Source organism: Lissotriton helveticus, chromosome 2_1, assembly GCF_964261635.1.
Source record: "Lissotriton helveticus chromosome 2_1, aLisHel1.1, whole genome shotgun sequence".
NCBI lineage: Eukaryota > Metazoa > Chordata > Amphibia > Caudata > Salamandridae > Lissotriton > Lissotriton helveticus.
This window is the reverse complement of record NC_136059.1, coordinates 465,357,931-465,383,490: the sequence shown is the minus strand read 5'-3', so window position 1 is coordinate 465,383,490 and position 25,560 is coordinate 465,357,931. Positions and strand designations below refer to the sequence as shown.

The following is a 25,560-nucleotide window of genomic DNA, read 5'->3' as shown; positions in this document are numbered from 1 at the left end:
AAGCCAGCACAGGACATTCCTGCCCTTATTGAGCCTATCCTACCACCACCCAGAAGAAGTCCATCACCTTCCCCAAACCAATCAGGGGGAGAGGATGATGAGGAAGACGACCAATACAATTTCCCAGTGGACAATGACCCTGATGTTCAGCAGGACACATATGACGACACTGGGGACCAAGGTAGCCAGCAGGTGGTACAACATCCACAAGGTTTTGGGCCACGTACATCTCCAACGGAGGATTCTGCAGCATTTAATGCTTTAATCGAACGGGCAGCGGGAAATCATAATGTGGACATGCATGCTGACCCGGTGGAGGGAGATTTCCTGTTTGACACTTTCTCTGTCTCAGAAAGAACAGTAAAAATTCTTCCTATGCTCAAAGGTGTCCTTAAACATGCCCCAGAGATCTTTAAGGAACCAACCAGGGCAAGAGTGGTGAACCCACGTATCGAGAAAAAATACAGGCCAGCACCTGGAGATCCTGCATATATTAGAGGACAGTTGCCTCTAGACTCGTTGGTGGTCGCCAATGCCCGCAAAAGGGCAAACTCCCAAACTACGGGTGAAGCTCCTCCCCCTGACAAGGAGTCGAAAGTGCTTGAGGCATCTGGCAAAAGGGTGGCTGCGCAGGCTGCCAATGTATGGCGTATAGCGAACACTCAGGCACTGTTGGCGCGTTACGATAGGGCGCATTACGACACCCTAGAACAGCTCCTTCAACATCTACCTGATGAGTATAAAGAAGCAGCAGAAATGCTCATACAAGAGGGAAAGCTTATATCAAACGCTGCAATAAAATGTGCACTTGATGTGGCTGACACAGCGGCTAGGGGAATTAACACTAGCGTCATGCTGAGGCGACAAGCTTGGCTTCGTATATCTGGATTTAAGCCTGACATCCAAACTACTATCCTCAACCAGCCCGTCAATCCTGACAGACTGTTTGGCCCAGATGTAGACACCACACTTGAAAAGATTTAAGAAAGACAACGAGACTGCTAAGTCCATGGGGGCACTTCAGTCACAACAGTTCAGGGGCGGCACTTTTCGTCGCTCAGGAGCACGGGGTGTTACCAGAGGACACTTGGGTCAACAATCACAATTTTCAAAGGAACTGCACAATCCTCCTACCCCAAGCAGGGTAGAGGAGGATACAGAGGTAACAGTGCCAAGGGCAGGGGCAGAGGAAACAACAACTCACGTTCCTCTGCCTCCAATAAACAGTGACTCTCTGTCACTGCCCCCCCGACCATCCAACACCTGTCGGGGGGAGACTCCAGCAGTTCCTGCCAGTCTGGACATCCATCACTACAGACAGGTGGGTGCGAAAACTTATCCAATACGGTTACTGTTTGGAGTTAACGTCCACTCCTCCCAACATTCCCCCAAGGCACCGTCCTATGTCGGCAGAGCACTTGCACTTATTGCAGCAGGAAGTCTTGGTGATGCTGCAAAAAGGTGCAATCGAGCTCGTACCAGCGGAAGAGGAAGGCACAGGAGTCTATTCCCTGTACTTCCTCATCCCAAAAAAGGACGGATCCCTCAGACCTATTCTGGATCTACGCCCCCTCAACATGTACATACTGTCAGAACATTTTCACATGCTGACACTGCAACAAATTCTACCCCTGCTAAATCAAGGGGACTTCCTAGCAACCTTAGACCTCAAGGATGCTTATTTCCACATCCCACTCCACCCATCCCACAGATGGTACCTCCGGTTCACCATTCAAAACAGGCACTATCAGTTCAAAGTCCTACCCTTCGGGGTAACTACTGCCCCCAGAGTGTTTACAAAGTGTCTGGCGACAGTGGCGGCGCACCTCAGAAGGCAGAACATACACGTCTACCCGTACCTAGACGACTGGCTTGTTCAAGCAAAGTCGGAACAACAGTGCGCCGCGGACATGTCCCACACTATTCAACTCCTGCACAGTCTGGGGTTCTCGCTCAACTACCCAAAGTCGCACCTTCAACCAGCCCATGTGCGGCAGTATCTGGGCGCGACACTAAACACCCTGACTGCTATGGCTCAGCCACACCCAGCCAGGATCAACAGCATTCAGTCACTGATCCAGAGGTTCAGACCGCAACACTCCCTGCCAGCGAGAGTGTTCATGCAGTTGATAGGCATGATGGCCTCCTGCATTTTCATAGCCCCGCACGCGAGGTTGCACATGCGTCCTCTCCAAGAATGCTTGGCGAATCAGTGGACACAGGCTCGGGGACAACTGACGGACCTAGTGTTGGTGACCGGTCGGGCATACAACTCTCTGCATTGGTGGAATCCACACAACCTTTGCAAGGGACGACCGTTCCAAGAGCCTGTGCCACAGATTATCCTGACAACGGACACATCTCTCCAAGGGTGGGGAGCTCATGTGCTCCACTACACGGTGCAGGGACTGTGGTCCACACAACAACAGAAGTTGCACATCAACTACCTGGAATTGATGGCAATCTTCATGGCGATGAAGTCCTTCAAGGTACATTTGTGCAACAAAGTCGTGTTGATCCGGACGGACAACATGACAGCCATGTACTACATCCAAAAACAGGGAGGTACTCACTCACCACAGCTGTCTCATCTGGCTCAGAGCATGTGGAAGTGGGCCATTCAGAGGGACATTTTCCTCATGGCGGGACACCTCCCCGGCAAGGACAATCAGATGGCGGATCTGCTCAGCAGATACAGCCATCAAATGCACGAGTGGGAGATACATCCATCAGTACTCCACCCGTACTTCCAGCAGTGGGGTCATCCAGAGATAGACCTGTTTGCCACAAGGGAAAACGCAAAATGCCAAAGCTTTGCCGCCAGGTTCCCTCACCCGGAATCGCAGGGGAATGCGATATGGATGAACTGGTCAGGCAAATTTGCGTACGCTTTTCCCCCAGCGCCTCTCATTCCGCTGGTGGCAAAAAAGCTAAAGCAACACTCGGTGACTCTCATCCTGGTTGCTCCAACATGGGCACGCCAACCATGGTACACCACGTTTCTGGAACTTTCCGTGGTACCGCATCAAAGGCTGCATCTCACACCCAGCCTCTTGACGCAGAACCATGGCGACATTCAGCATCCAGATCCGCAACAGCTCAATCTGGCGATCTGGCTCCTGAGGGCTTAGAATTTGGCTACCTCAACCTGCCTCCTGAATGCATGGCCATCATCCGGGAGGCACGGAAGCCCACGACCAGAGCTTGCTATGCTGCAAAATGGAAGCGATTTGTCATTTACTGTACAGACAACAATATCAACCCGCTAGATGCATCCATTCCTAACATCATCTGCTATTTGTTACATCTTTACAAATGCAATCTAGCGTACGCTTCCATTCGGATCCATCTATCCGCCATAGCGGCTTATCTCCACAATAGGCAGCACCTCTCTGTTTTCAGGGTGCCTGCCATTAAAGCCTTCCAGGAGGGGCTGAAACGAGTCATTCCTCCTAGAACTCCACCAGCTCCTGTGTGGAACCTCAATGTGGTCCTCACTAGGCTGATGGGCCCACCTTTCGAGCCACTGCACTCATGCGACCTTCAGTTTCTAACGTGGAAGGTGGCTTTTCTCGTTGCTATCACGTCGCTCAGACGTGTTAGTGAGCTGCAAGCGCTCACTGTCCAAGAGCCATTCATCCAAATACATTCTAACAGGGTGGTGCTCCGCACTAACCCCAAATTCCTTCCAAAGGTGGTGTCACAGTTTCATATCAACCAAACTATTGACCTGCCTGCATTTTTCCAAAACCCACAAACGGTAGCAGAAAGAATGCTTCATACATTAGACGTTAGAAGGGTAATGTACTACATTGACAGAACACAACCCTTTAGGAAGACACAACAACTTTTTGTTGCCTTCTCCGCACAACACAAAGGCAACCCCATTTCCAAAGCAGGAATAGCCAGATGGATTGTTAAATGCATTCAAATCTGTTATCAAAAGGCTAAACGCACTTTAACAATACCCCCAAGAGCGCACTCCACACGCAAATTGGGGGCCTCCATGGCTTTCCTGGGGACATTCCTTTAGAAGACATTTGTAGAGCAGCCACATGGTCTACACCACACACATTTACCAAGCATTACTGCGTAGATGTGCATTCCAAAAAGCAAGCAGCTGTGGGACAGGCTGTTCTCAAGACACTTTTTCAAGCTTCTGCAGCTGGCACGGGCAACCGCCCTTAATGGAGGGACTGCTGTGTATTCTATGCACTAGATATGAATTTAGCAGCCCACATGCCTCGAACTGAATATGCTACTTACCAGTATGCATCTGTTCTTGGCATGTAGGGCTGCTAACATTCATATCGCCCGCCCTCCTCCCCGGTGCCCGTAGCGGCTGCAGACACTCTCTTGCATTCATCATTAGCATGGACATCCTTTACACTATTTCACTCCATCTCTGCCACAATGGCTAAAAACAATCTGGGGATGGAGCCGATGCCCATGCGCACTGTAGTCCAGGGGAGGAGCCACCTATCTCGTGATACTTCGAAGACTCTTCCAGGACAACAATGTGCAATCATCCGGACCCAACACTAGGCGGTGATCTATGCACTAGATATGAATGTTAGCAGCCCTACATGCCAAGAACAGATGCATACTGGTAAGTAGCATATTCATTACACGTGCCCCGGCTACAACGGTGTGCTGCCAGACTGTGGTTACAAGCAAATGTATGGTGAGAGGATTTCGTTTTGGTAAAGCCCAGAGCTCATCACACATTAAATGGTAGAATAACAAAAATGTGTTATTTGACCAGTGGCGGCTGGCTTGTACCGAGGGTGGTGAGGCGGGGGCACAATAATAAATAAATATATAAATTGACTTGCCTTCGCAGCTCAACGTTCTCTTTCTTCGGGTGTCTTCAGGAAGCTTCGGACGCAGGAAACTGCACACCCCAATCCTGGCACTGGTTTCACATCATGAGTGACTGGAAAAAGAAACATTTTATTTTTATTTTTTGTTTCTTTAAAACAAGTTTTTTTAGATAAATTAAATTTATCAAGAACGTTTTTTTCGTTCATATTGTTATGAATCACATTTGACAAATCTTACGTAAGTTTTGTCATAAATGTGATTCATGAAATAGATTGTATATGTATGAAATTTGTGATTCATATAAATTGATCAATTAAATAATATGAACGAAAAAACTTTCGGGACCGGTCGCGGAGTCGTTCCCCTGCCGCAGGTAAGCATAAGAAAAAGAAGTTGCAGAAGTTGCCGACCTCACGATGGCGGGCCCGTTGCTCCTGGTCTCTACAGGACACGGATCCTGAGGAGTCTACCCCCTCCTACCCACCGTTTCCTGGCGCTGGGCCGACTAGGCCCAGATGGAGGCCTTTTCTTGGGCCTTGATATCCATCTTTGGGTCACCCCCTCTCCCTGGCGCGCCTTCGGCCCCATAGAGTGGGTAGGGGCTCAGATCGGAACTTCACCGGCGGGTTCGCCCTCTGCGCCGGTCGAGCACCCTGACTCCGATTCCAGAGAGACGCTGCGTCATCGGGGCTTCCTTCTCGCACCTCAAAGCCTTCCAGGTCGTCTTCGCACAGCCTTATGCGGCTCCCTGCGTCTACGCCGGTTGCGGCTGCAGCGCAGCTCTCGCCTCTCAGTCAACTCCGTTCCTCGCCACAGGTTTCCACCTCGGTGGAGGTTGCGTCGACACCGGTCCGGCGCCGGGCGGACGAGGCTCCTTCGGGGGCTCTTGACTTAGAGTTGACGCCGTCTCAACACTATTCGACGCCGGTGGTCGTTTCGACACCAGACTGCGGACGGACAAGGCTTCTCCAGGGGCTCTCGACGTCGAGCTGACGCAGTCTCGACGCCGCGGCCGTTTCTCGGTTGGTGGAGGGTGGGGAGGACGGTACTGAGGAGGCTCCTGTGGGTTCGCCACCCCCTGGATTGTTTTGCTGTCCCCCAACCAGTCCCCCCTGTACTGGCAGGGCCTTTGATGCCCTCGGGCTGTACAGTCACCGTCACCGCGTTTTGGTGTCAGGATTAGCCTCATGCCATCAAGTCAGTGGTCAGTGATGCACTGTTGCACCCTCAGCTGCACTAGGGCGGATGGGTGCAGAGTGTTGAAACCTAAAGTTATCCAATGGGGAGATAGGGTTCCTCCGGTTGGTGGCTGCTGGCCAGCCGGTGTAAGAGGCTCTGTATATACTGCACCAAAGTAAGGTACAGTGTGCACAGAGCCCACAGTCCCCAGAGGTTTGGCAGAGGCTAAAGTTAGATATAACCTTACTCTTTAAAGTGGTAGCTTGGTCGAGCAGTAAGGCAGTATCATAGGACAGTGTAAAGCATTTGTTGTTCACACTTAGTCAGCAAATGGTCTCACACACTCAAGAACGGAACTCTAGGCCAATTGTTTTGTATATAAAAGTATATCGTTTTTTATTTTAGAACCACAAGTAGGTATCATAAATACTTTCTCAGAATGAGATGTTGCAATTGAATACTTTCATACAGGCTCTTTGCCCCCTAACAGTTGCAATCTCCTACGCCCGCCGACTGGCGCTACGGACGTTCAAACCCTGACTGACCAATATCTCAACGCTATGACCTCAATAGTCAATGAGGCTGCACCTATGCAGCTAAAAAGAGTCTCTACTAAAATCTCCAATCCATGGTACAACGGGAGTCTCAATGAGGATAGACGAGACATGCGAATGGCGGAGCGTACCTGGAGATCAGCGCCCTCTGCAATGCACCTAAAAGATCTGAAGAAAAAGAGAAACGCCTACTTCAGGAAAATAAAACACTAAAAATCAGACTTCTTCAGCCTCCAGCTCGACCAAGCAAAAAACCGCCCGAGAAAACTGTTTGAGCTAATCAAATCACAATCCAAGGGTCAACCCCCACCAGTCAACACTGTGCGTGAGGCACCCTCCTGTGAAGACTTCGCCGCTTTCTTTATCAAAAAAACTGACAACATAAAGAGTGATCTCCTCATCGACGCAAGCCTCTACTCCAAACCCCAGTGCCTAGCACCCACTGAACCAAAAAACAAGGCTACATGGTCAACCTTTGGCACATACTCGGAAAACAGAAATTGGCAAACTGCTCAGCACCCTGAAACCATCCAATCACCTCACGGACCCCCTTCCTGCTACCGCAGTAAAAGACTTTACCCCGGTGCTTCTCCCACTCTGGACCAAAATTATCAACAGCTCTCTCCAACAAGGAAGCATACCTGACTCCCTCAAAGTTGGTCAAGTCACACCTCTACTAAAGAAACCTACAGCCGACCCCTCTGACCTCAACAATTACCGTCCCATTACCAATATCCCCACTCTCGCCAAACTGCTGGAAAAATGCGCACAACTACAACTGACTAAACACATTGAACAATTTGATCTCCTTAACCCTCACCAGTCAGGCTTCCGAGCAGGGCACAGTACAGAAACTGCTATGACTCACATAATTGACGACGCACTTCAAATGCTAGACCAAAACGACACCTGCCTCCTCATCCTTCTTGATCTCTCTTCAGCGATCGACACCGTTAAACATGAGAATCTACTAGAACTACTAAACACAAGAATGGGTTTATCTGGAACTGTTCTCAAGTGGTTCACTTCCTTTCTTCACAACAGGTCGCAGAAATTCAAGAGCAACAACCTGATGTCCTCGCCAATACCTGTAACGCTAGGCGTCCCCCAAGGATCCTCGCTATCCCCAACTCTGTTCGACCTAGTCATGGAACCTCTCACTACCCTGCTACAAGCATCGAATGTACACTTTCACATGTACGTTGATGACCCCCAACTTTATCTCAAACTACAGTCCCCCAAAGACATTTTGCTCTTGAACTCAACGATCAGAAGCACCCAATCCTGGCTTGCCGATAATCATCTTAAACTCAATGCCCTAAAAACAGAGTTCCTTCTGATCTCACCTCCAGCGAAGATCTCCACCACCCAAATCTGGCTTAAACACCTAACCGCACTCAATGTCCAACCCACCATCGTGGACTCAGCAAAATCTCTAGGCATAACACTTGACACCAATCTCAACATGCAGCAACATATCAGCAAGGCAACAAAGGGTGCAAACTTCCAGATCAATACTCTGAGGAAACTCAAACCTTTCCTCCCAACCAAAGACTTCCAAACCGCAGTACAAGCACTAGTCATCCCCCGAATTGAATACGGCAGCATCGCCCTCTGGCGACTCCCCCTAACTTCAACCGCACCCCTAAGAGCTTCTCTAAACGCTGCAGCGAGACTCATCACTGGATCAAAAAAGCATTCCCATATCACCCCTGACTTGAAATCCCTGAATTGGCTGCCTTTTGAAGCCAGAATTCATCTGAAAATCGCCTGCATGACACACAAGGCGGTACACCTAAACTCACCCGGCTACCTCGCTCAGAAACTGACAATCTCTGGCGGAGCTAGAAACACTAGAGGCACAAACAATCTTCTGCTGAAACCTCGAAGATTCCGGAAGGAAAAAACATATAAGCGCTCCTTCTCAGGAATGGCGCCTAGGATCTGGAACTCACTCCCTCCCGAAACCAGGCTTATCTCTTCCACTACACTCTTTAAAAATGAAGTAAAAGCTATCCTCATGGCTAAATACACTTGAACTATTATCTCGAACTCTGGTAAGACTATATGCACCGATCTGTACTACATGTTTGATCCCTGTGAATATTTGTATTGTTATCTTTTTACCCACTTGATTAGCATTGTAGCCACCTATTTATACTGTTTGATCTATTGATATATCTGTCTGACTATGCTCCCTCATGTACCCATCTGTGTAAAGCGCTCTGATATCTGCAAAGATCTTGTCCGCGCTATATAAAACTTTCAAATAAATAAATAGCAATAGACTTTTAAATGCAATAGATACAGTTGTTGCAATATGCTAGGGCGCTAGACCTCGGACCTGGGGACCTGGGTTCGAGTCTCTGTAACGACGCCAAAACCTCCTGTGATTCTGGGCAAATCACTTAATCTCCCCGTGCCTAAAAATGAATGTGTGTTCGTCCTCATGTAACGTAACTGGTCCTATGTAAAGCGCTCTGATACCTGATTCAGTTCAGGTCTAGTTCGCGCTATATAAAAACTCTGCAAAATAAAAACGAAAAAAAAATGGAAAGTTTTAAGTAAATGCAATAAAATCACTTTACGAATGTTTTTCTTACTCGGGGCTGGATCCTGGATTCAGCCCTGGTGCATTTCCAATAAACAGTTGAAAGATATTGTTTTTGTTACACAGGTGATTTTTAAGGAATATTTGTATGTTTTGAAAATCGACACTTAGAAGAAATTCTGGCAAAAACCAGGCAATGTAATCCTATGGGAGGAAATCAGGTTATCGGAAAATCAGTTGTAATTACTTTTCAGGTTCACTGCTGGGCTCAAAGATACAGCACTGGGATCTCTCCTGATAGCAGGTGAGTAATTTCGTTTTCGTTGATTGGATGATTTTTGAGGAATATTTCAAAGTTACAAAACTCAACACTTAGAAGAAATTCTGAGTGAAACCCAGCCAGTGTTACCCTATGGAGAAAATCAATGTATCGGTCTTTGGGTAAGTACTTGACTGGCAGAGTTACGGTTCTGACCTTAGACTCCGGGGTCTCCCAGGGTCAGGTAGGTACAGTTGTTACACCCTCAGCGGCACAAGGGCAGCCGGGTGCAGAGTGAGTAGGCCCAATGTTATCCTGTGGCGGATAGGGGGCCTTTGGTTGGTGGCTGTAGAAGGCAGGCCACGCGGCTGTGGGAGCTGAGCTCCTGGTCACTTACACAGGGCAAGTGGGGAAGTAGGATAGGACAGTTGCTGCACTTCCAGTGGCAATCGGGCGGCTGCGTGCAGGGTGCTTTTAGGCCTTTGGGCGCCCAATGTATTTTAATGGGAAAGCTGGAAGTTGAACAAAGGCTGCAGGCTCTGGAATGGAGATTCTTCAGATGAGACCATCACTTCGAGAGGTAAGTTGGGATGTTGTAGGATAGGTAGACACCCAGGAATTGGGCACAGGGGGCTGTGGGGCGCCGGGTGCATGGGTGTCTTTTGGTGTCGGAAAATCTTACCCTCAGCTGGTCGCGGTTGGAGGGGGCCCTTGTGATGCTGTAGGTGTCATCAGGAGCGTCGAGGAGGGTCCTTGGGGGCTGGATTCGTGGTCAGTCGCCGGGGGGACGTCCTCGTGGTCTTTGTCCACTCAGGCACGGGCTCTGCGGGTGCAGAGTGTGCTGGATTTGCAGTTCCTGGCTGGCACCAGGGGTTGTTCCTGTTTGAGCAGAACCACTGCTCGTGGGAGTCCCAGTCTTTAGATGAGCAAGGCAGTCAGGTCCTCTGGGGTTTTCAAGGTTGCTGACCACTGGAGACGCCGGGGTTTACCAGGAGGAGGTTCAAGGATCAACAGGCCGGTAGGGCTGGGGCTAAGTAAGTTTGTGTTGTCCTCTTGTTAGCAGCTGCACGGCAGGTCTTTTTTCCTCTTGTTCTTCTTCTTGTTTCAAAATTGGGATCCGACGAAGGAAGGTTCAGGGTGCCCCTAAATACTTAATTTTGGGGCGGTGCAGGTAGGGCAAGGTGGGGTGAGTACGCCCCCTATCCTGCCACTCTCCAGTGGAAGGGGGCAGGAGCCTAGCTTTGATTGGGTAGGGCTCCCCATTCTCAAAATGGCGAGTGCCCAGAGTTGTGCTTTACCTCGCCTCCCCAACTGAGGGGTGGGGTTGGCAGAGGCTGGCACACCCCCTTTCCTTCCTTAGTTTTTCCCGCCTGTCTTCCATCCAGAGTGGGGGTCAGAACCGGTGGGGGCCAGTTGCTGAGTACAGCAAGTGTCCTGGAGAAGCTCACAAAGGCGGCATGCCTTTGAAGCTCCCCCTGCCCATCCTGGGGGAGGAGACCTAGCATCTCGTTCCAGGACAGCAAGTGTCCTGGAGAAGCTCACAAAGGCGGCATGCCTTTGAAGCTCCCCCTGCCCATCCTGGGGGAGGAGACCTAGCACCTCGTCCCAGGATGTGCATTGTTACAGGCCCAGAGAGAGGAGGGCTCTATACCCAGGGGTCCAGTTACATGTCTGCTGTATGGCCGCCTCTCAGTCCGGACACGGGTTGTGGGTCAGTTTTAGGGGGCAACTCTAAGTTGCCCTCTGGCATGCACTTTACATTACATCCCACACTGGCATCAGTGTGGGTTTAATGTGCTGAGAAGTTTGATACCAAACTTCAGTCTTGAGTGTAGCCATTATGGTGCTGTGGGGTTCGTGCTGACAACCTCCCAGCACCATATACTCTTAATGGCAGCACTGCACTTATAGTGCCCAGGAATGGACCTGGGTACTGTAGGGGTACAGGGCTCATGACCTTGTATCCACACCACTGGCATAGGGCACCCAGCTAGAGGGGTGACTGAGGTATGCCAGGGTAGTGTGTTGTGAGCATGGCACCATGTCGACTCTGTGGTTTGTTCTGCACCAAGACACTCAGCATACAAATGCAGTGTGTGTGTGTCAGGGTACAGGGCCCCCAAGGGTGGCACAATAAGTGTTGCAGCCCTTAGGGGGGTCTTCTCTGGTTACAGTACCTAGGGTACTATTTACCAGGGGCTAACAAGGCCAGAGATGCCAATTGGGTTTAGGCTCCAATGCAATTTTAGGGAAGGAATATAGACCCTGGGCACCTGATTGGTAGGAGCCCAGGGCACACTCAGTCAAAGCACACCAGCAATTCAGCAAAAAGTGGGGGCATACCATGCAAGAAAGAAGGCACTTTCTCACAACTCACAACAACCACCGCTAGACTGTATGAATATTCTCAAGGAGGCTAGAAAGCCTACTACTAGAGTATGTTATGCAGGAAAATGGAAATGGTTTGTGGTCTATTGTAACAACAATATCAAGACACTTGATGCTTCTGTACAGAACATCGTTTACCCGTTGCATTTACAGCAACGTTGATAAGCTTACACATCCATTTGTTTATATCTAGCAGCTGTAACTGCATACTTGCAAAATAAACAACACTTATCTCTATTCAGGGTACCAGTGAGTAAAGCCTCATGCAAGGATTAAAACAGGGTGATACCACCAAGAATTCCCCCTGCTCCAGAGTGAAACTTAAACATAGTCCTTACAAGGCTAATGGGTCCACCTTTTGAACCAATTCACAAATGTCAGTTACAATTCCTATCATGGAAAGTTACTTTCCTCATAGCGTTAACATCATTAAGGAGAGTTGGTGAACTTCAGGCATTAACTATACAAGAGCCTTTCTTTCAACTTCAGGATAGAGTAGCTCTTCGTACCAATCCTAAATTTTTCCCTAAAGTAGTTTCTGCTTTTCATATCGATCAATCGGTTGAGTTACCTGTGTTCTTTCCTCAACCTGATTCTGTAACAGAACGAGCTCTACACTCACTTGATGTTAGAAGTGCTTTAGTTTACTACATAGAAAGAACCATAGAATTTAGGAAAACGAAGCAACTCTTTGTTGCTTTTTCTCCACCTCACAAGGGCAATCCTATATCTAAGTCCGGTATTGCAAGACGTATTGTTAAATGTATTTAAACATGTTATGTTAAAGCAAAGAGAACTTTGTTAGTACCCCCTAGAGCGCGTTCTACTTGCAAAATAAGGGCTAATATTCCCGTAGCTGATATTTGTAAGGCAAAAACACTATTATGTAGATGTGTTGGCAAGACTAAAGGCAAATGTAGGCTAAGCAGTACTTAAAACTCTGTTTCAAACAACTACAACTACTACAGGTTAGCCACCTCTTTGGAATTTACTGCTATATAGTCTATGCAAAGCATGTGATCTACAGCTCACATGCCTCGAACGGATGTTACTTACCCAGTAAGCATCTGTTCTTGGCATGTAGAGCTGTAGATCCACATGCACCCACCCACCTCCCTGATCTCCTGAAGTTGTTGTAGTTCCTAATTCACATTCATGCACATGGACCTCTATTCTACACATAGTAACTCCATTCTCACCCTCTGCGGGAAAACAATCTAACAATGGAGTCGATGCCCATGCACACTATCACCAAAAGGAGGAGTCCCCTACCTCGTGACTGCTGCGACCAAAAACAACTTGCAAACATCCAGACCCAAAACTAGATGGCAAGAGTATGCAAAGCATGTGAATCTACAGCTCTACATGCCAAGTACAGATGCTTACTGGGTAAGTAACATTATCCTTTTTCCTAGGACTTCTAGAGGTGCAAAACCAAGGGAAACGTGCTGTGAAAAAATCATACATTCCTGCTGCTTTGAACCTGAACAGAGGTACTCATTCAACATACTGTGAGAAAGTGCCATCTTTCTTGCATGGGTATGCCCCCACTTTTTGCTGAATTGCTGATGTACTTTGACTGGGTGTGCCCTGGGCTCCTGCCAACCAGGTGCCATGGGCCTGTGTTCCTTCACTAAAACTGTCTTGAAACTAAAACCCAATTGGCATCTCGGACCACCCGTCAGCCCCTAGTAAATGGTACCCAGGGCATGGTGACCAGAGAAGACCCCTAAGGGCTGCAGCACTTATTGTGCCACCCTTAGGGGCCCTGTACCCTGACAACCACACACTGCCTTTGCAGGCTGAGTGTCTAAGTACAGAACTAAACACAGAGTCGACATGGCACACATCCCTGTGTGCCATGCCTACAAGCTCACTGCCCTGGCATCCATCAGTCACCCCTCTAGCTGGGTGCCCTATGCCAGTAGTGTGGGCACAGGTGCATGAGCCGTGTGCCCCTACAGTACCCAGGGCCATTCCTGGGCACTGTAAGTGCAGTGCTGCCATTAAGAGTATATGGTGCTGGGAGGTCGTCATTACGAACTCCACAGCACCATGATGGCTTCACTGAAGTTTGATATCAAACTTCTCAGCACATTAACCCCACACTGATGCCAGTGTGAGATTTAATCTAAAATGCACGTCAGAGGGCATCTTAGAGATGCCCCCTGAAACCTAACCAACTCCCAGTGTCCTGACTGTGTGGCTGCTGAGGCTGCCACCACTAGACCTGTTTCTGGACCCCTGGGTCGAGAGCCTGCCGCTCTCGGGGGCCTGTAACAATGCACATCCTGGGACGAGGTGCCAGGCCTCCTCCCCCAGGATGGGCAGGGGAAGCTTCAAAGACATACCGCCTTTGTGAGCTTCTCAAGGCCACTTGCTGTACTCCGCAACTGGCCCCCAACGGTTCTGACCCCCACTCTGGCGGGAAGAACGGCGGGAAACCCTAAGTGAGGAAAGGGGGGGTGCCAGCCTATGCCAACCCCACCCCTTAGGTGGGAGAGGCGAGGTGAAGCACGACTCAGGGCTCCGGCCATCTTGAAGATAGGTAGCCCTGCCCAATCACTGCTAGGCTCCTGCCCTCCTCCCACAAGAGAGGAGCAGGCTAGGGGGTGTACCCATCCCAGGTCAGGGACCCATTGGTCCCTGCCCTTGCCCTGCCTGTATCGCCCCTAAATTTAGTATTTAGGGGCACCCTGAACCATCCTTCCTCTGATCCCGATTGCAACAAGAAGACCAAGAAACACGAAGACCTGCCGCACATCTGCTAACAAAAGGACGCCGCCCACTGACTTGGCCCCAGAAACCCACTGGCCTTTGGATACTTGAACCTGCTCCTGTGAAACTCTGGCGTCTCCTGCGGACAGCAACCTTGGCAACTCCGGAGTACCTACCTGCCTTGAACCTTCCAAAAGACTGGGACTCCCACGAGCAGTGGTTCTGCTCCAACAGCAATATCCCTGGTGCCAGCCAGGAACCGCGAATCCAGCCCACTCTGCACCCGCCAAGCCCGGGCTGTGCCTGTGCCCACCCAATACCACGAGGACGTCCCCCCGGCGACTAGGACTCGAAATCCAGTGCCCAAAGACCCGCCTCGACGAACCAGACAACGCCTGCAGCCTCAGAACCAGCGACCCCCTCCAACCGCGACCAGCCGAGGGTAAGCTTTCCCGACCACAAAAGAAACCCCTGCGGCCCCCTGTGCCTTCTTTTTGAGTACCTACCGCTTCACCAAGATCCCAATTTACCTCTCGAAGTGGTGGTCGCCCCTGATGAATCTCCATCCCGAGCCTGCAGCCTTTGTTTACTTTTTAACTTTCCCTTTGGATAATATTGAGTGCCCGACGACTCAAAAGCACCCTGCACCCAGCCGCCCGAGTGCCCCTGGAAGTGCAGCATCTACCCTACTCTACTTTCCCACTTCCCCTGAGGAAGTGACCAGGAGCTCAGCTCCCACAGCCTCGTGGCCTGCTTGCTTGCAGCCACCAACCAAATGCCCCCTACCCTCCATTGGATTGCATTGGGCCTACTCTCTCTGCACCCGACTGCCACTTTGCCGCTGAGGGTGTAACTGCTGTACCTTTCCGACCCTGAGTCTATGCCCAGAACCTTAATTCTACCAGTCGAGTACTTATCTAAAAGCTGATAACTCATTTTTCTTCCATAGGTTAACATTGACTGGTTTTCACTGAAATTTCTTCTAAAATCAGCCGGATAACGAATTCCGAAGTACTCACCTGTGATCAGGGGAGAAGCCAGTACTGTACCTTTTAGCTCAGTACTGAGCCGCAAAAGTAATCTTAACTGTACTTACCAGTTACCTGCATTTTCTTCCATAGGAAACCATTGACTGATTTTCTGTGAAATTTCTTCTAAGTGTCAATTTTTGCAAACTACAAATATTCTTTAAAGATCATACCAAGTACCAAAACGTCATTGCTTACCTGTCTTAGGTAGAGGTCCCAGTACTGAACTTAGGAGTCCAGTACTGGATTACAAAAGTAACGAGAACCTACTTTACCTGTGACTTGAATTTCCTTCATAAGATAACATTGGTTGTTTTTCACTGAAAAGTTTCTAAGTGTCAAATTCTTTAACAATCATAACGATAACTAAAACGCTTTTACTGAACTGTTTACAGCTTAGGTCCCGGGACTGAATCCAGTCCTGTGGTTAGAAAAGTAATCCTTAAAGTAATCAACTGCATTTATGTAGAAAAGCCCATTGAGCTCAATGTTAAATTGTGTTTAGAATTATGTTGCCAATTGCAACCACGGTCGCTATTGTACTTACCAAGACTATTGCCTTTCTACAAAGTAATTACCTAAAGTCATTCATATTGAGAAAAGTATATTTTGATACCTGTTGGTTCTAAAATAAAACCACCAATATATTTTGATATAAAAACAATTGGCCTAGAGTTCACTTGAGTGTGTGAAACCTTTTTCTGACTGAGTGTGTACAACAAATGCTTTACACTGTCCTCTGATACTGCCTTACTGCTCGACCAAGCTACCACTTTAGAGAGTAAGGTCATATCTGACTTTAACCTCTGTCATACCTCTGGGGAACCACATCCGAGCCTGGTGGCGGAAAAAAACAATCTGGGGATGGAGCTGATGCCCATGCGCAGTATCGCCCAAAGGAGGAGTCACCTATCCCTTGACTTCCAAAGACTTTCCACACAAAAATAAACTGCAAACATCCGGGCCCAACACTAGGTGGCCATCTATGCATAGTGTGCAACTCTGCAGCTCTACATGCCAAGAACAGATGCATACTGGTAAGTAGCATTTTCCTTTAGGTGCCTGGGGTCGTAGAATGATTCGAGGGCCTGTAAGGACTGTGCCCAGATGAAACCAAAGGTCATTCGAGAACGCAAGGCCAAACTTAACATCGCCAAGCATAGGATGACCCCTCGCAGTGACTGGTCAAAGTCGAAACCAAGGTCTTGTTCCCACGCCAGATTTTTGTCTCAGTCGAAGCCTTCATTTGAGTCCAAGGGAAAAAAAAGCTTAAGCAGGAGTCAGTTCTTCCTGCCACTGTTGAACTCCAGAGGGTGTTAAAATGCGTATTCCACAGAAAAAGGGAAGAAAGATTAAGCCTTACCTCGTTCTACTACAAACTCTACTACTCATTGCACGAGAAGGTCTCGTAACTAAATATAATAACTCAGAAACTATTTTTCTATATATGTTACCCTCTAGGACGTGAGCCAGCCGGTCCCCTCCTGCTACAATAAAACATCTTTTTACCTACACAAAAGAGAGAGGCAAGAGCTGCAAATTAATGATCCAATTTTGGAGTCCCACAGGGTTGTAAACACTGCCCTCACCCACTCAGTGAGTCCTAGACGGTGTTAACATGCTCCCTGGACTCACTCCCGATCTCCATCAGAGCCAATTTCTAGTCTAATCCCAGCAAACCTCGTGTTCCGGGATGTTTCAGCAACATTGCAGCAAGTAGAGGCTAATCTCCAAATTTTTGCACTTCACTGCATCCCTCTTGCGTGTCTTTTAGGCCCGAAGGATCTGCATTAGCCTCCAGTCAGACTTTCGGTTGATCTGCCCTCTGTGCCGAATATGTCCCATGAACCCATATTGGGTTTAACAAAGACTTTTCCACTCTACCTGATCGTCAGTAGAAAAGAATAGAGCTATTTGGCAAATAGATTTTTTCCTCTACAAGCCTTGTTCTGAGGTCAGTGAATTCCAGCTGTCTTTTAGGCCGCTACTCCCATGCATTTTGCGACATGGGAACACCAATTTTACCTTCTGTTCCAAACAACCTTCGGGCGTCCCTTACTCAAGCTATTCAGGATGGTTTTGACGTAGCAAAATTAGTCCTAGATTGTGCTTTAGGCATGACTTTCAGCTTAGGTCGAGTAATAGGCACCAATGTGGCACTTCCGTGCCTTGCCTGGATGAGGTCTTTAGGCTTCTCTGGGGATGTCCAAGAATCTCTGATGGACATGTAGTTTGATAGCTTTAGTGAAAAAGCAGATTTGGCCCTGAAACAGTTTAAGGAGAGTAGGGCCACAACACATTGCTTGGGTCCTTCTGCCCCCGCCAGACAATTCCACCAACAATTTCTCCCTCTCTGGGACTACGGTAGGAGTGTTCAATTTGGCCAACACCAGACCCCTCCATCACTCCAGTAAGCCATAAAGAATTTTTGTGGCCGATCACATGGCTTCCAGAAACAATGCCCAGAAGAGCAGGGACACAGTCATCCAGTTGGAGGCAGAATCTGATGTTTATAATAATAATTCTTATTTGTAAAGCGCAAACATATCACCCCCTTAAGGGTTTTAAAAAGTTTCTTGGGACCGATATTTCTTCCAAGGGAGGCAGGCCACCACTTAAGACAATTGGATCTTGCAAACTGTACATCAAAGCTATGCCCTACCATTTCTTTCTAGTACTTGCCGTGTCAGCACTTTTTCTCATTGGAGTTTACAAGGCAGCTCTCTCTGAGATGCTTTTTGTCTAGAGTGGAATTCTAGACTCATGTATGCCCCTCCGCTGCTGCCTCACCTGCCCCGAGTTCTGAAGATCATTAGCAATGACTGGTCACAAGTCATCCTGTTGGTGCTGGATAAGCCCGGGAAAGGGTGGTACTTGGAACTCCTGGGCATGAACTATTTGTCCTACAATAAAGCTGCAGCTTCAGAATGATATTTTGTCACGGCAGGGCAGGGTTCCCCCCAGCAAGCCAAGTCATATGAAGTTTCATTATTTGATTCATTTCTGTCCTATCAAGGGCTTTCTTTTAGCACTCTTAATAGTTGTTTGTCAGCTCTTTCAGCTTTTTTGCTTTTGCTTGATCAGCCTTCTTTATGTAAATCACCTGTTGTGATGAGATCTGGTTTGCAATGTGTATTTCTACTAAAACCCTTTGTGATGCCACATTGGACTTTGATTTAGTTCTCCTTTTTTATGTGCACCCCTTTTGAGGCATTGCACAGTTGTCTAATAAAACTTCTGACTTTGAAAACTGACTTTCTCATCGCCATAAAATCAACTAGGCATGTGAGCGAGCGGCAGGCTCTTTATGTCATTCCAACTTACACAATATCCTTTCTAGGTAGGTTGGTGTTGAGGACCTAAGCTACCTTTCTACCAAAAGTGGTCACTCCCATTTCATGTCGGGCAGGCTACCACTCTTCTGAACTTTTTTGCCAGACTTCATCCCTCTAAGGAGGGCAAGCTAGTTCTTCAGTTGGAGCTTAAGAGGGCACCAAGCTTTTAAATCCATCACATCAAGGAACACCAGGTGGACCATCAGCTCTTTGTGCGTTCTCTAGGGCAAAGAGAGGCAAGGCAGTGCAAAACAGACTACTCCTGATGGATTTTTCTATGCCAAAAGACTGGCTACCCATTGGTAAAGAAGCTACCTCAATAGGTTTACGGGCTTATTTCAGCAGATCTAAGGCTAGCACTTGGAGCATTCGTCCTGGACATTAGTCATGCATCTGCGTGGGTATCAGTACATACGTTCACGACGCACTACTGCCTTCACATCCAGGTCCATCGGTAAGGGCATTTTGCCTGCTTGTCCTGCTGAAATATTTTGTCTCAGCCAGCTCACATCCCCACCACCTGGGAAGGTACTGCTTAGGTATCTATTCACAAAGGGTGGAATCTGTGGTTAGAAGTATCCATCAGGAGAACAAAAAGATACTTAATATTAACTCTCTATCTCTTGAATGTTCTTATCTAACAGTAGATTCTTCTCAGACCCTTCCATGTCCCCTTTCTGTGAACTGGGTTCTTATGCCATCAAAAAGCTTCCAGTCTAGAGATCTGCACATTAGTCATAACACTTTGCTGATGGGCTGCTTGTCTGAGAGCTGAGACAGCCTGAGAAAGTAACAGACATCAATATGCTTGCGTTGGTTTATATGCGGCTCCGCTGCGACGTTCAGAGTGAAGCGACATTGACGAAGAGTGGCTAAGAACCTACTGGTGCACAGAAGTACTGCTTTAAGGTTTCCAGATCCAATCTAATGCCTGGGAAAAATTCACAAGTTGAGGAATCTGCAGTTAGAGTATCCACCAGAAAGGGCGTTACTGGAGGTAAGCAAATTGTTTTTCCCTGAGACAACAGTCTGAGACTCCTACATGAATAAGAACTAAGACTAGTGATGCCTTAGACCTAATGGGATAAGAGTTCGGAGAGATTATCGTTTCTACTCCAGCGCCAGGGTACCCCTAGGGTGTTTTGTCGCGCTCTATAAATATTCTATACAATACAATACAATACTCAGTGGGCCCATAGACTTTCCACAGAAAGAGATGTAATCCATGAAAATTGTTTCTGCAAAGAAAAAAAACTTGTTCTACAGATACCACATCTGATTAGGATTCAGGCATCTTACCTTTCACCCCGACATCTCTTTCAAGGTCACTGTCTAGAGTTTGTCCAGTCATTGACCTTATCACGTTCCATGACGTCATTGCTAAGGGTGCAGCCAAATTTAACGTCCTAATCGAAGGCCCCTCAGACTTCATTGCTTGTCCATGGTAGTTTACAACCTAGAGTTTAACTGTATTGAACCGCTAATTCTACTGGCCCCTTGCCTTCTTGAATCTGTTAACTAGTTGTTTGTTATCCTGGTAACAGTGAAAGCCACAAACCCTAAATTGCTTAAAACGTTAAAAAGATTAACTGCTAGAGAAGCATGTGGCATTTTTATGAGAAAACCATGCCTTTGCCAGTTTTCATCTTTATTACAAAGTTTTTTCTTTTGATAATACTTGTTAAATGGTGACTAGATGGTCTGTTAAATACTTTTAGCAGAGACTATGGGAAGTCCACGCATATGACCACAGGCCATAGTTCACTAGATTTGGATTCCAGGTTTGGGGCCCATGTGGGTCAAGCCGCTTTAACAAGGCCTTTTAGTTAGCTCATTCCTACCTCTTTTAAACTGCAGTATCTTCTCTTGCTAACCTATTCCAATATTTGTATATCCATGAAGATCACTCAACAGAGATGGAAGTGTCACTTGTAGTCCTACTTCTTCACTATGTAACTATTCGTAGAAGCCCTATAAAACTCCCCCCTTCTCCCCCATGAGTGCCTTAGTATGTTAAATCATATAATGTAGGGATCCTTATTCAATGGAAAATTTACCAGAAGAGACTAGCATTGTGAACCCTGATGAAATGTTGGAGCAGCTGACGCAAATAACAGTAGTTACTTGTGTTTAATGTTTTAATGCTGAATTAGCTATTTTTAAAAATGAAAAGCAAATTAGATAAGCATACAGCCTCGTATACCTCTGATGGTCCATATTTCAAAAGACCTGTTTTAAAAATGCAGTTTTATTATAAAATGCTTTGCACGCGTGCGGCACAATTCAGATGTCAAGTCAGATTAAATCCATGGAGAATTAGGAATAAGTAGCTTTTACTTTCTCAACTCTGATTTCAGGCTTCACAAAGGGTGGTAGACTTAAAATCAACTCTGTGACCTACAATACTTGCAGCAGTTGGGATGGGTTTGGGGAGGGTAACTTCCCTTAAGTTTGCAAACTCAGTCTGCTCTAATCGTCATCCCTATGTTAAGCATTGGGAAGGTATTATAAAAAAACTGTTTGCATTTTGTGACCTGAATTTTGTTTCTTTTATTCTTTTCAGCATTGACAAATAGTGTAACGACTGGTGTGAACTGCTTGTCTGGCGGCTTCTCGCCACTGGACAATTTACCCCGCGTACCGGCCAATCATGTGCCTGTTGCAGCAGAAGACTTGATTAACTTACCTACCAATGGCGAAAATGATTGTTTTAATTTATTTGATGCTGGGTTTTATCACTCTGAGCTCAATTCTATGAACCTATGCAGTGAGGAGCCAGAAAGGCCTTCAAAGAGATTAAAAATGGGAATCTCAGTCCCAGAATCCTTCCTGAATGATGTTTCTGTAAATACCCTGGCTATGGACTTTGAGAATCACACACATCACATTACCAGTGCCAAGATGGCTGTCTCTGTGGCGGACTTCAACAGTTTATCTTCAAATGAAACAAATAGTTTTATGAACTCTCGTGCACTACATCACACAGCTCTTCAATCTGAGTAAAACCCACTACAAACTTCATCAGCAATTATTATGTAAGTGTGGTAAGTCTGATTGGGGTTGCCTAGTCTTTCACTGGACAGTTTACACTATGACATCAGTGATGTCTTTGTATGTACAGAACTATTTCTTGATTTTATCAAGAATTACTTTTAGTCCATGGACGTGGAAATGGCTTACAATATTTGGCAGTGGGAACCTCTAGTACAGCTTTAAGCTCTGCATCTGTTTTGATTTTTCTGACCAAGCCTGTGGACATTGGATTACTAACCCAAACTTAGCATGAAGTTCTAAATTCAGAGGATCTGCTTTCCTTCGTCCATCCACATCTAAGCAGATTGGTGCATTGGAATTTGTGTTTACAGGTACCAAGGATGATGACCCTGTTAAATGTAGCATTTTTTTAATGAAAACATGGCTGTGGTTTTCATTTATTTAAACTGCACAAACGTGCAAATATTTTTTGTTTATGTTGTCTCTTGGGATACTAAAGCACTTCGGTTTACACCACAAGTTCAACTTTACTGAAACCTGCGCATAGAAGATGGATGTGCAGAATTACAGTATGCAGAGACTACGCTTGCATTTTTGTTGGAAGATTCCAGGCAGGACTACCTTACAAAGATAACGTACTTCTACTGCTTGGAGGGTCGTGTTTCTCAACATGAGTAGCAATCCTGTTTATTTTTGTATACTCTTGTAATTTATTTTGCCTGTGCTTCGTTCATAGCTCCGACAAATTTAACATGGTGTTTTTACTAGTCATTGAAACCGCCAGTGTTGTCCATAACTTCAGGTAGCACTTGTTGGCTTTATCACTGAATGCTCCATATATTGGACATTTATATGGGTAGTTTAAAGCCTTTGACTTGTGCTGAAGAGGTACTATCTTGATTTTGCTGTGTAGCAACTCACATAATAAAGATTTGTCCCACTGTAAACACCGGGAATTCTGTAAATCATTGCCTTGAAAAACAAAGCTTTTAGGAATTGAGGGATTGACTGCATTTCAAGCACGTTTCGTATTTAAGTTTAGCATTTAATCTTTTGGAACATTTCATGCCAACGCTGTAAATAGGAGTTAGTGCTTAAAAATGTGTGTTGAAAACTTTGTATATGGATCCTGTTTAAGTTATCGAAAATGCCAACAAAATGGGCAGTCTACACCTGTCAATGTTTTTCATGTATGTATGAATGCTTTAGAAGGGTCTAGCAGAAGAGATATGGTGCTTGGAGAAAGGGGAGGAGCTGTGCTTGAAAGTGTCAGTGAGCAATTGTGGACTGCTAAAGTAGATGCTACTGTTAAGTTTAAGCATCTAAAATTCCTACTTTTGACATTTTTAATTTATTTTAATCAAAATATTTTGATGCCAGAAATTGCTGTTACAAGTGTGGGCTAGATATAAGAAACATGTTTGCATTATTCAGCCATATAACCGTAGAACGGTTCACCACAGCACATATTCATCACAGAATAATCTATTTTTATCACTGATTGCACTGTCTCAAGTCCAAAATGCTTTCCACTGTCTGTTAGCATAACACGTTCATATGATTGACTGCGGTGGGAATGTTAGTAATTATTCACCACTTAAATGTTGTTGAATAATTAAGATGTAGAACGTAAAGGGGGAGGGTATTTATTCTCCATACTGTGAACTGAATTAACATCACTTTGGGAAGCATATATTTAGGATTTCCTTTATATGAAGATAATTTTAAGACGTGTACACATTGTTATTGTGGTAAACTTTATTCATTTTTGTTAATTCCTTCAAGTACATCTGTTAAGTAAGGATCCTTTATTAACATGGATCAGCTTCTTGCTGATTTTCTCTGAACTTTGGTTATTCAGATTATCCAACCATCTGACGTTGTTGTTTTATAGCTGTCCTTTTTTATACAGTTTAACTGGGTTTACAGTGAATTGGTGTTTCGAAAATCATTACACAAAGGATGACGGAATGCTTAAGCCAGTTGCACTTAAATGAAGATTCCCATTTCCAATAGTTGTTGCAGTAATATATTCAGTTGATCTATCTATGCATTGCTGGGATCACAACATAGATGGGAGACTGTTTTGTTTCTAGTCTAAAGTTCTGATTGTTGGCAGGTTCTACGGACACTTTATTTAATGACACTTTTTTGACCAAAACGTCTAAAATGGTATGAGAGAATTAATTAAGCCTGACAAGTAAGATTTTCAATGTTATTCTAATCTATTCTTGTTACATTAGCAGAGCGAGCAATCAGATAGTTTACTTGTAACTCTTTAAGGCAATAATTTACATTTTGTAAATTTCTGTACATTTATGTATCTTTCTAGATCTCTATTTCAGTATTGTTTTACAATTACTTCTGCGTTGTACAGTAAAAATTTGTGCATGCCTATTGTGACTCCAAGTGTACCACTGATGTCTCCAATGTAAAATAGCTATTTATTAATTTTATTTTTCTTTAAAGCTGGACTTGTTTTTTTCTGTTCAAATTGTTACTGTTTACTAAGAGTTGCATTTTAGTATTAGTTGACGATAACTGCAGATGTGAAGAATATATTTTGCCTTTTAATTTTGATACCTTAAAGCACAATTATTCTTATTGTAGTCAGCTGAATTCTTTGTACTTTGCAGCATATTTTCATGTAAGCAAACCAAAAATCCATGGTGCACCGTTGCAGGTTTGGTAGATAACTTTGGTTACCGGTGATTGACAGGGAATGCAAAGAGGCTCTATAATTCAATCAGAAGTAGAACTGGTGCTGTGAATATAGCAATACTTATTTTGTTGTTTGCGTTTTAGTTATACATATTGGCTTTTAATGGTCCTCCCTCATGTACGACATGTTGAATTTACTTGAAGGATGTACAATATTGCTTAAGATGATGTCTTGTCAATGAATTGTGCAACTGTTTACTCTAGGTAGCCTAATTTATCCGCAAATCATTCTTCTTATGTTCTTCTAGTTTGCAAGAGCAATGTATCATTATATAATTTAACCAAAGTCAGGTTTTTATGTTTTGAATGTAAGCATACTGTTAATTTGCGTAAGGAGGAAACAAATCCCAGCATTACCCACAAACCATGATCAGGTTACATACCAATTTAGATGATATGCTATGGTTGTCTTATTTTTATACTAAACTGTTTCAATCAATACCACATATATTGTTGAAATCCAGACCATTAATCAATTAAGAGCGTATCGGAGTAATATTTACCCGGTTAAAATCAAGTCCCATGTGAATATCTAGACATGAATTAGTGACAATCAGTACACCTTTTAATAGCTGATATGTTCAGAAGGGCCTCTGTTGCATTGATTTTAATACTTGTACATAAACACTGATTTTTCAACATTATTTCGTATTTTTGTTGTATTTTAATAACCGTTGTACAGTTCCAGAAATAAACATCTGGAAAATCATTTACTGCATCTTTTGCTTATTGGCTTTGATCGTTTTGACACCCTTTGTTAGCTTTCAGTGTTAGACTTGTTCAGCTACAAACTTATAAAGTAATTGGCAAATCTAGCTTTAGGCGATGAGCCTTTGAAGATTGAGGAGTGCTGAATCCCAGGATTACTGCAAGTGTAATTCCTGCAGTTTTAAAGTATTCTAGATTTAAATCCTGTGTACTATCTTCCCATATAGTTGTTTGGATCAAGGAAGCATTTTGTTTTACATAATTTTGTGCGTGTGCCTCAAGCTGAGCCCCCATGACTCAC

At 45.7% G+C, this 25,560-nt stretch overlaps 1 protein-coding gene across 7 annotated transcripts in view; it reads left to right on the top strand.

The window, feature by feature from the left end:
* The window catches only part of MIER3 (MIER family member 3), a 357,073-nt gene extending 331,813 nt beyond the window's left edge, over positions 1–25,260 (top strand). For all 7 annotated transcript variants that reach the window (XM_078675116.1, XM_078675117.1, XM_078675121.1 and 4 more), the window contains one exon: positions 21,400–25,260. In XM_078675116.1, the coding sequence (XP_078531242.1) occupies positions 21,400–21,839 (440 nt within the window). In that variant the 3' untranslated portion in view covers positions 21,840–25,260. The remainder of the gene's footprint in view (positions 1–21,399) is intronic.
* The last annotated feature ends 300 nt before the right edge of the window (positions 25,261–25,560 follow it).